Source organism: Haemaphysalis longicornis, unplaced genomic scaffold, assembly GCF_048455015.1.
Source record: "Haemaphysalis longicornis isolate Haplotype H1 unplaced genomic scaffold, Haemaphysalis longicornis Haplotype H1 scaffold_2, whole genome shotgun sequence".
NCBI classification, from domain to species: domain Eukaryota; kingdom Metazoa; phylum Arthropoda; class Arachnida; order Ixodida; family Ixodidae; genus Haemaphysalis; species Haemaphysalis longicornis.
In genome coordinates this window covers 85,621,291-85,632,867 of record NW_027526295.1, presented here as the reverse complement: position 1 = coordinate 85,632,867, position 11,577 = coordinate 85,621,291, and the positions used below count along the sequence as shown (strand labels likewise).

At 43.9% G+C, this 11,577-nt stretch overlaps 1 protein-coding gene across 1 annotated transcript in view; it reads right to left on the bottom strand.

Moving 5' to 3' along the window:
- Positions 1-1,814: 1,814 nt before the first annotated feature.
- The window catches only part of LOC144167228 (uncharacterized), a 30,794-nt gene continuing 21,031 nt past the window's right edge, over positions 1,815-11,577 (bottom strand). The window contains exons 5-6 of the mRNA XM_077696568.1: positions 3,785-3,838; positions 1,815-1,920 (exon numbers count right to left, since the gene is read on the bottom strand). Coding sequence (XP_077552694.1) covers positions 1,834-1,920; positions 3,785-3,838 — 141 coding nt within the window. The 3' untranslated portion in view covers positions 1,815-1,833. The remainder of the gene's footprint in view (positions 1,921-3,784; positions 3,839-11,577) is intronic.

Here is an 11,577-nt window from a genome sequence, read left to right as displayed (position 1 = left end):
CGTCCGTGCCCCGTGCACAGTGCCTCTGATGATGATTGTGGCAAGATGGCCCTAGCGATTGGCCAACCAAAGAGTCCATCACGAGATAGCTTCGCCTTCAACCACCGTCGTCATCTTCCCGTAGGGGAACCGCTGAAGAAGATGAAGAAGAAGAAGACAAAGCTGCGAAGAGTTGGGCGTGTACATTGCTCTCAGCCGGTGCACCAACGTCAACAACCTTTACCTCACCAACACTGACGGAGACTACCGATCCTACCACAGAGACGACAACATCGACAAGAACATGATGGACGAGTTTCGGCGCCTCGAGAACCACCGCCTACTCACGGTAACACAACAGTACTTGTGTGCCTTTGCCACCGGTGTGGACCCGGACGCGGAATTCCCCCTGGCGCTACTAAACACCAGATCACTCAACATAACGGCAACACAATGGAACCACATAAAACCCCCATGATGCTTTGCATCCTCATCATGGCTCCCCACGGGAAGATGGTGTAATTGCTTGTATTATCTTCAACACATCATTTGAGGATGCAAAATTTTCCAAGGAGACTGAGACCCTTCTTGCAAAAAATTAACGCTAACTGATATTCATAAATAACCTGTCGCGAAGCAATTTTTAGGAACGAAGTGGTGCAAAGTAAAATGCAGAAACTAACAATGGTACCAAGATACCTTGCTTCCCTATCCAAACTCAATCTTTCGCAACGTAAGATTGTGCAATGGAAAATACTCAACTAGATCGGCCTTCGCTTTACCCAAAGTGATTTGAACAGAGCACTTGAATACCATTGTTACAGAACCCCTTTAGTCAACCTTCACGATATGGGCTAAACAAACACTAAGCTGGAAGCTTTCTGTTCCAAGCAAGATTTTTATCGTAGGTGTAAAAATCGCTAATGCTTTTTTTGAATTCTTGGTTTGTAAAACTACACCTATCTTAGCACATATTACAGTCAGGGAGCATTATCGCAGTTGATCATTACATGGAAGTTAGAACCGCCTAATTCTTATATATATATATATATATATATATATATATATATATATATATATATACATATATATATATATATACATATATACAGAAAGAAATGCGGGCCCGCATTTCTTTCTGTATTTTCCTAACGAGCCCCTCATTGCCTAACTATATATATATATATATATATATATATATATATATATAAACGTTAAGAACTTCATGTCGAAAAGACGATGAGGGAACGCGAAGATTTCCGAAATAAAGCCTACACCCAACGAACCAACCCAGAACCAGTGGACCCAAATCATTGATGATCATTAGTATGGTAGCAACGGGATTGCTGCGCATGGTAAGCTGTTGTGATGTAGGTCCGCTACATCACAATGAGGTAGACTTTAGCTTCATAACGCGTGGGACAGAGGTTTTCCTTCACATCACCCACGGTCATCATCATAATCAGAGAAATTGGCTTTCCTGCATGCGTTTTGGAAAGACTACAGAAAAGCCTCGTTTCAAATAGCAAAGCGGCACGTTTTGGTGAAACAAACAGCTTTTTTCCTAGCGGCGTTATAACTCTCTCGAACAGGCTGTATTCACTGAAACAGAGACGAGTTCTTTCTGTAGTACATATGTTCCAATGCTTTCAGTTAAAATGTAAAAGTAAGAACGAAGGAAATCGCACCAAAACCTTTTTATTATATGAGGACACATGGCCAAAGTTCGTTTATGCTTCATAAGTGAAAGCTCACTGCCTCCTCTAAACAGCATACCGGCATGTCCACTCAACAGAAAGACCTCAAATTTCTCGAGTGCGCACTAATTCACAGTGGTTTCGTGTGTAAGCACCATCAAAAAAACGTCGACCGGACAAAACGAATGCATTGCAGAGACACGTCAGGGGAGTCTGGTAGCAGGTTGTGGTCGGTAAGACACTTCTGCAAAAAATGTTTCAAGTAAACTTTAGAAAAGGCTTAGTACACATTGTTTGTCTTAGTAAAAGCAGATTTTGTTTTGCTTTGTTATTATTACTTAAAAGTTCGGTGTTCGAAACAATCTTCAATAACTTCCTTCTTTTGAAGAGAAATATTGATCACATTGAATTCTCGGAGATTTGTTGTCTGATCTACGTTCGTAGCTCGTAGATTAGCGCTTTTGTAGGACACCTCAATAGTTTGGCCTTTCACGTCGTGCGTATAAAACCGGTTGAAAACATTATGGTGAGATATAGCAACAAGTGGTTTTGTTAAAAAGAAATAATCAGCACAGTTGCAAACATAACAAACGGGTGTTGCAGAGATAAAACAGAAACGCAAAGCCATCCAGTTTTAGACTTTCAGAATGGGGTTCTATGCATGCGTCCGACAAACGACAGACCCAAAAAAGAGGAATTTGCGTCAGAAAAATGCAAACATAATATTCCACGCAGATTGTTCATCACCGGAAATGCAAACACTGTCCAAGTTTGCACTTAGCACACACTTTAAAAACAGAAGTTGTAAACAGCTGAACTAGTGTTTTAGATTATTAGCGTATAAAATAGAACATGAGACTGCGTTTTTGAAATCATTCGTAAAGTCACGGCAACTCAACATGGAATCACTTGAATTATCTGTCCCGCTTACAAACACTCCTAGCTCCTTCAAATCTCCTTGCGTGATTTGATGGCGAAATCCAGTGAGTATCACAAATTTCTTTATAGCTGCCTGGCGTTTGCGTATCTTTCTTCGATTCTGTTTTTTTTTTTTTTTGCTTTTGATGCCAATTACCGCGACAGGGAGACTGCCTGCAAATCACGGTGCAGCTCCCATACCATAAGAGCACCTATTCTACGCAAGTGCCATCGCACTCACTTGTCAAGGGGCAGGCATTAACTAGTTTTTATTGCATTAAGCACTGTGTGGGCAAGCGCAGTTGTTAGCGTACCTGGTCGCTTCTACTGCGCCTCAGGTTCAAATCCAGCACGAACCCAAATATAGTTTTATTCATTTTCTCGTATTAGAGTGTCCTCGCCACAACTTCAAATGTGCATCCCGTGCTAAGTGAACCCTCACAGTGCAGTGAAGACTTTATATGAACCATCATCCCCTACCCTTTTTCCCATGTCCCCCAACAGGGCCTATTGGCCTCCTCCTTTAATAAAGTCATCCATTCCATAGCATTCCATTTCTCTTAACAGCGGCGGCCATTTTGCTACCGTTCCTTTGAGGCCGACAACTACCGTCGCTATTTTTGGTTTGATGAGGCATCTAATCCACTCGGTGTAATAAAATATGAGAGTTTAAGAATTTAATTTTCCTTTTGTTAATTTGCTTTATCTCCATAGTTTAAATATACAGCGTGAAGTGAGGAAGGCGAGCAGAACGAGTACTTGAGAAAATTTGTGAAATTGTGGTCTCTATTTAAAGGCATTAATACATACAGAGAACAAAATAGGTGCAAAATTTTGTAAGATCGTGTTTGTATTGTTAAAAGGCAAACTGTTCGAAGGCAAAACGTTCAAAGGCAAGCTGTTGCTTCATATATAACCGCTATCAAAGACGTCATTCACCTACCACACTCATGCAGAACAACAAAATTCCAACGCTGGATTCTAGGAGAAGGAGCAATCGACTAAAATTTCACGCCGATCTTTGGAACTGCAAACTGCGCCTTGACCCATCATTATATCTTACCCCTCTTCACTCCCGGCCTACGAGGCAATACCACCTTTTTAAATTTACCACCTTGTTCGCCCATACAAACGCCTTTACGGTAAATAGTATAGATGGAACCGTAAAGTCAGCGTGAAATGAACGTTACCGTTCCGTCAATCAGCAGACCTTCTGCACCCCTAATTTCGTTTTCTGGGAAACCCTAGAAAAAAAATTAAGAAATCACATTTTCAAAGAAAATACTACGTCCACTGGTGAACACTCAACAATACGCACTTCACTCGTGTTCTCCCTCAACGTAAGTATTGTCTAGACCCAACACAAAACATAAAACTAACTTTTCTTTTGTAATCTGGTTCCGCCGCAAAATCCAGACTTCTAAGAAAACCTAACATTCGCCACAAGGAGCGATATGCCACAAGATTGTGGACGTGATGCCAATAGAATCTTTGGAGTGTGTTTTTCCCACTCTGCTGATAGCTATCATTATCATCAGCAGCAAAAGAAAACAGTGGTTGAAACCATGTATAAATATATATGTTCTCCTGCTAAGAAAACTTTTTCTCTGTTGATTGTCTTCCTTGCAAAATATTTCTGAGAGTAAAATAAGTACACTTCTTTAAGTTGTGCGCCCAAATTAATTGTGTTGCTAAGCATATTGATAATCACCATGGGTTTGTACTAAACATTTTGCAATAAAAACGTTTCTGTGATTGCTCCGTGAATGGTCTACCACAAAAAAAATGAGTATTCGCTTTAACTGCTTCGTTTCAGGTTATATGGCTCCAGATTATTATCCTCATCATATTATCCAATTTACGTCCACAGCACAATAAAAATCGCCCCTGATGTTGAAACAATTGAGTGACGAAGAGACATGTTCGTAAAAACCGCTTGAACAAACCAGACTAATTAGATAAAGTCGGACACGCCGAGTGCTGGGTTTAAAGGAAAAAAAATAGTTCTTGAACGGAATTATATCATGAAAGCAACGAAAACACGTTACTTCCGTAAATAAAAATTATTATGTTTTCAAACGTAAAAAGAGAAAGCAACTTTTTGGATGCCCCTGGTCACTGTGCGGTTAAAGAAGCGGGTGAGCACTACAGGAGCAGTGAATGTAATCGTCTATGAACTAAGTTTATTTTCTGCGACGGCTACACAGGGTGCGCCCTTACACTCTTTGAATTTTGTTTCGAATTCAAACAGCTTCAAATGGCTGATAGCTTTTCCCCCCTCTATACACTCAAAAGTGTTCCCAGTACGCTACAGTACATGCAGAGAAATCGTGCGTTTTAAGACGTGGCACACGTCATCCGCGTGTTCCAACAAAACACCTTTGACAAACGTGCGTACTTTTGGTTGCGCTAACGCGTAAGAATCATAGTTATAGACATTGAAATTTGCCCTTAAGGGTGTCAGTCCATTTACCATAATAGCAAGCGAAGTGTAACGCGTTAAAAGCGGTGTCAAGAGATGCGAGATCACAGTAAACGCTTACAGTATAACCATTAGATCGAGCTGCTTAGAGTAGAACAAAACCAAGATAAGTAGCAATGCCTACTGTCCCAACGTAAGGCGTGCCAGGAGGGAAATACGCGGGAAAAGAAGACAAACCTCTAATGCAATCATACTGAGAGGGAGGAAAAAGAGAAAAAGAGGAGAGAAAGAGAGCATGAGTGTTGCGAAGAGAGGAAGAAAAGGGGGTTATGTAGCATAACAGGCAGAGGACTGTCGTATTTCCACGACATTTCCGACGAAGCACGTGGCCAATTTCCCAAGGCTGTTTCAAGCTCTCCCAGGCCTACAGTGTAAAATGATTACACCCTTAAGTTGAACGTTTAGTGCCCACAATTATTACATGTACACCCTAGCAAAACACAAAAAAACACCCTTTTACCACGCGTTTTGTCATTTACAACCCTCCTTAAAAGATGTCTTATGTTTTTTGCTGCTGTATAAGGTTGTTCCCCCCCGCCCCTTACATCGCTCCCGCCGCGCGCATTTGCCCTCGCACGAGCCATCCACGTCGTGTCTCCCGACCCCGTTTTGGCACCACAACTTTTTCTGTATCTTTTTCCTGCCGCACAGCTGCAGAATGGAATGGCCTTCCCCACGACATCGTTTCTATCACCTGCCCATCACATTTTGTTCAAAGTGCATCCACGTACCTGTCTTGTTAAAAAATTGTGGCTTTTGTAACATCTATGAACAACCCATCCCTTATATAACACCTTCTTGAGGGGTATTGAAGGAAATAAAGTGAAGGGAAGTGAAGTGTTAGTTATAGGCGAATATTCACCTTAAGGGTGCCAAAATGAAATTACGATCATTTTATCCATTCAGAACACCAACTACAGTCTAGTCCACTTATAACGATATCCAAGTGCCAAGAAAATCCCATCGTTATAACCGATAATCGTTATAAGCGGGTCGAGAAAAAAAAAAGCCACAAGAGAGATCAAAACATTTTATTAGCATGCAAGTGAGGTAGTGCAACTACTCGTTTGCAGAAAAGCCATAGTCAGTCAGCTTTGACTGCTTCACGCGAAGCTGACGCACATCTTTTTCGAGAGCATCTAATTGCTCCAGGCAATTAGATGCTCGCCGCAGCGCCGCAGGCGAATCGGCCATGGCGTCCGAACGTTCAGTCCGACTCCGCAGTGAAGCTGGTGAAACGTTGAACGGAGGCAGATGCGGAGAAAAAAAAGCACTCAGTTCGGCGCGCAGAAAGGCGAGGGAAACTTCCGAGCTGCGAGCAGCTGCGAGCCGAACTGGCCGAACCAGCCGAACGTTGGTTCGGCCGGACGCGCGGACGAGGCCAAAGCAGCGGCTCCGGGAGGGGAGTCGGGAAGAAAAGCTGCTCCTCCTCTCGCTTGGCCCAGTCGACTCGTTTTCTGAGGGGTGGACGGGATGCAAGGCACGTCGCGTGCTGTCGGCGCCGAGTGCCGGCGCCAGCGCCGGCGGCAGCTCGCATTTTCGGCGCACGCGGTAAGCGGATTCAATCGCTATATCCGATATCGCGGCTCGGGAGCATCGTAATAAGCGGGTTATTTTACCATAGAAAGCATACAAAATTGGACGGTGCAATCGTTGTCCATCGTTATATCCGATATATTGTTATAAGCGGTATCGTTATAAGTGGATTCGACTGTATACAAGCGAAACTCAAATAATTAGCTAGAAATTTGGACGAAAACTATAATTTGTCATACGGCTTGCGCCGAGCAGAATTCGCAGTTCACTCTGAGCGTTTGGATTTAAAGTAACCACTCTACGAAAAAGCAGATATATGGGGATGTCATAAAACACGGAGGGCCTTCGAAGTTAGTGAATAGAAACGTGGGTAGCGACCCATCAATCTATATGCAGGCTTGCCTTCATGCCGTGTAGAACACCACAAAGAACCGTAGATGCAAACCCAGCATTAGAATTTAAAACGACCGACAAACTCGGCATCGTTACTGGCTTGGCGCAAGTACAACTGATGATTCGGCCCGATGGTTCGCGACCACCGTTTCATTCAGCAGTTGAAATCACGATGGCTTGATATCCCTTCTTAGGGAATCTTGCACTGTTGTGAGCCAAAATATATTCGTAGATCTTTTGTATGCGCCTCCAAAAGACCTAAGCAAATTCGAACTGACTGAATTCGCAATGTCGTTGTCGTGGCGGTTTTTACTAGGCGGCACGCTTTTTTAAAAGCTGTTAACTCACAGCAAAGACGTTTGCTATTTTCCGCGCGTTTCCCGATAATCTTGTTGGCGGCTGCTATTACACACTGGCATGGGCTTCGGCAGGATTTTGCCTCGAGGGAAGCAAACCCTTGGCACCGACGTAGAAGAGGTGTGACGTAAAAATATTTTAATCAAAATTCCACAGAATTCAAAGGTTATAACCAAGAAAGATCGTTTTTACTTTTAGAGGTAACAATCAGATTTCGAAACGTTTAATAACACCTAAACATTGCAGAAAGAAACCACTGCGTTATATAATGTCCGCATTGCAGTAAAAAGAACGATCAAGGGCACATATTTTTGAAATAAATGTCTAAAACCAATCGGATAGCCACCTAAAATTGAATGATTATGGGAGGCGAAATTTCGAGAAATTGGTATTTTTTTTAGCCAACCCGTTCTCTATCATTTGATGATAACTCTTATAACTCGTCCATAAATGTCAGGAACGTGTGTGTATGGCCGCACGCATGGCAAAGTAATTAACTCTGTGAACACTATTTGCTTTTCTTATCAACTTTTTTTTTATGATGCAGCGGAAGCATGATGATTCCAGCAAGACTACTGTCGGGCACCGTCGGACGAAGCTCCGTTTTCACACGCCGAATAACGCTAAACTAACCCTCTATCGTGGCAACATATCGGCGCAGGGATTAGAATGGCCGTTTTCTGAGCGAGACTGCTATTAGGATGTATCCTTCCGCAAGTGCGAGAAAGGCCTCCGGGTATTTATTGGCGTCCTTGTTCTTGCATGATCGAAGCCAATCTTCAGCTTTGTAGTCGAACTTGTCTAAATGGGAGTATTTCCTAACTGGCTCGCAAAGCTGCGCTTTGACGTCTTCCTCGTTCCCTCGACGCCTCTAGGTGATGCAATAAAAAAGTAAACACGGGGGTGTCTCCATATTTTTCTTCCTGTGCTGATAGCACAGAGTCCAAGTACGAGATGAAGATGGTACGAATATCCTTCCAAAGTTCTTGGTGGTCGTGGTGGTGGTGATGTTTATTGACGGTGGACCTAGCCTTGCGTGATATGCCGGCAATTGCTCACCCGGTCAGCACCTTTTTACCGCTATGCGCGGGAATTTACCATGACTAGCTGAGGCTTGTGACATGTAAAAATTGTAGGATCGAACGAAAGATGTCCCTCCTTGTGATCCAATGGCCTTCCGGTAAAATTAAATCGTTCAAAGAGGCATGCGGAGCGGCTATCCTTCGCAGTTCTTTAAACAGAGCTAACCGCTCCTCCGCGTGCTCTCGGCAGTCCATAATAAAATGACCGATGTCGCCTGTAGCACCACACGTTCCACACAGAGGTGAAGAGATAATGTTCAGCTTATGGAGCCACGCCGGTGTCCGCGCTGAGTTGGTCCGGATGCGGAACAGTAAGGTTGCCTCTGTCCTCATCATTCCTTTGGTGAGTGTTCGGCCGGCCTGTATTAGGCATGCAATGAGTCGCAGCTCACTGAGCTGCGTACCAAGCTGCCCTGCTGTTCTCTCATCTTAACGTAGGCCCGTAAAAGCGTGTTTCGCTTTAAGCCTGTGCTGGCTGATTGTTTCTGTCCGGAAACGGCATGGGTTGCTGCACCTCTAAACTGTCACTTTGTTCATGTACAATGTCTATTCTGTTACGAAGTGTGCAGAAGAGTGCAAACTAAGATAATTTATACTGCGGTTTTCCACTACTTCATTTTTCACATGTTGAAAGTCTTCCTCTAGCTCGGCCAGCATTGCCAGACTCATTAAAAATCATGTAGTCTCCATCTTTCACTGTGAAGCCGACGGCCGCCCATTGGTTGTACGCGAGACTAAAACCTAACCTAATATGCGGCTTCCGATGAAGCTAACCTGAATATGCTCTACCAAGTAAACGGTCAGCACAAATTTACTTAATAATTTGTCCAGTAAGCCTGTATGTTGCAGGCAAATGGGTCAACTTTACAGGCCGTGTTAAAGCAAGGGTTAGACAGAACTAGGATGATTGTCACGGAACAATACTGAAAAAAAAAGGACATCAAAATTACGACATCAGTAGTTAATCGGCTTAGGTTTGTCTTTTTCCCCAAAAAAAGGTGCACCCAAAAGTTTTCAAGGCGAAAAGCTCGTGTGGTGGAGTGTGCCTGCGAAACAATTTCACGGCGAAGTATTGTGGAGATGGTCCTACGATGGTGAAAGCTGCTCAGGTGCGGAAGTGGTGGTCGAAATATTTTCGTATTCGACATGGTCGAAAATCTTCCCTTTATCAAACAAGGCGCTACATTAAAATCAGGTCGATATTTCATTCAAAGCAGCTTCTGAAGTACACTTTAGCTTTGGGAAAACCTAAAAGGGATAATGTTCGCGCTTGTGAAAACAGCTCAGCGATGTTCACAGACGTGAGCTCATTTTGGGCACACGGAGGCTGCAAGAAGCCCTAGCCGGACTTTTCTCTTCTTCGTTTTGTATACCCTACAAGGTACGCATTGTGGCCACAACTGCCTAAGGTGAGGAGAATTGAGTCTTTGACACCCAGACAGCCCAACGGCTGAATATTGGTGCTGCCGATTGCACCTGTCGCTGCCACCTAGCAGCAAAGCACAAAATTGAGGGGAGGCCGCATAAATTCTTCGCCTTTTCGGAAGAAAGCCGCAAGTACGACTTCAGGGGACGCAGGGGAAGCCGGGAGAGCACAGTTCATCGCCATGGCAATCACCAAATTCTTGCCCGAGTTGCGAGTTGCGATCGTGCGATCTTGGCCGAGTTCCAAAATGAACTGCGTGTATCTGAGCACCCGGCTGTTGACGAATGCTTTTATTTTGTTGACGCTGAGGGGTCCCTCCTCTGCGCCCTCACATTAAACAAGGCGGTGGTATGATGCGAGGTCGGAATAGATTATCATATTAACCCGAACCTTGCTCCTTCCAGTCATGTCCTTGCAGCTTTAGCAAATCGTTCCGGGCAAAGTAAATTTATGTAAGTTCTGACTCGAAGCAACAGCTTCCCACCAGAAGGTACTGCAGGAGAGAACAACATTTGACACGCCCCTGGAGTGGCGCGAAGTGCGAACTTCGTTCGAAGTACGAACTTCTATTTTTGAGGGAAAATGGCACAGATAGAATTTGCAGGGCAAAGGCGTCCAGGAGTGGCTGTTTTAGATCTTTATTTGTGGTGTCGACGTGCGTTCCTGCTGGAAAAACCCCAGCAGATTCACCCCTCCTCCCGCTCTTTTTTTGACGGTAAGGTTGAAATGAACTTTCCGGAAAGTTTCTGATGTATTGCGGCCGGAAAATAAACAAGCACAAATGTAGCTGCGGGAAAGAAAGAGTAAGCGGGTAGGGGGGGCAGGGCTGGTGCAGTTTGGGGGGGCCAAGTGCCTCTGTTGCCCCCCCTGCCGGCGCCCATGCTTGCTGCGGAGTAGCGTTGGGCTTTGGTGCAGTCATTTTCAGGTTGGCGAAAATATTGTAAGTAATTTCTGCACTTACAGTTTCTTTGGGAGGAAAGTGGTATACAGTTTAGAGTATATTTCCGAATGTTTTGACTACACATCGTTCCATTGACTAGGATGTCCACCATTTCCTTTTGCTTCCTTCAGCGCTTTCTCCTCACTACATGTGCAAAAACTCCTGCCTGTGACAGACGACGCGACGACGCAACACTTCCCATAGTTCGGGGTGAACCATACAGCATTCGTCGTCGCAAATTTTCTTAAGTCAAACGTAGTCCAATCATAAAACGGGCACATATCATGGCCACAGTTGTTTTGCAATACGCTGGATAGACTAAGATAATAAATTATTTGTTGTTTCCTTTTGTGTCGGCGCGGGTTCAGGCAAAACAAATAATGATTAGGCCGTCAATAAGGTTACTTGCAAATATTACTTTTGTCGGAACTACTGCTTGCAATTTCATGCATTTTGTATGCGTTGGCCTACGTTCTACTTGACAGCGTCACGACACAGCTTAGTTTAGTCGTAAACGTCAATGTCTGTCTTGCCACTCATGCCTTACATACTCTATCTTTGTCTACCAAAGACAACCTTATAAACTGATATTATGCCATCCACATGACTAAGCCACGGCACTCTTTCGTCACCCAAAAGTAAAACACACACATTAGCACATTAGGCTTCATGCACTCGTTGGCCTAAACTACAGAGCAGCCCCTGACCTACTGACATATATGTTCAATTACAGCGCAAACGACGAGACAAAAGACGAAAGCAAGAGG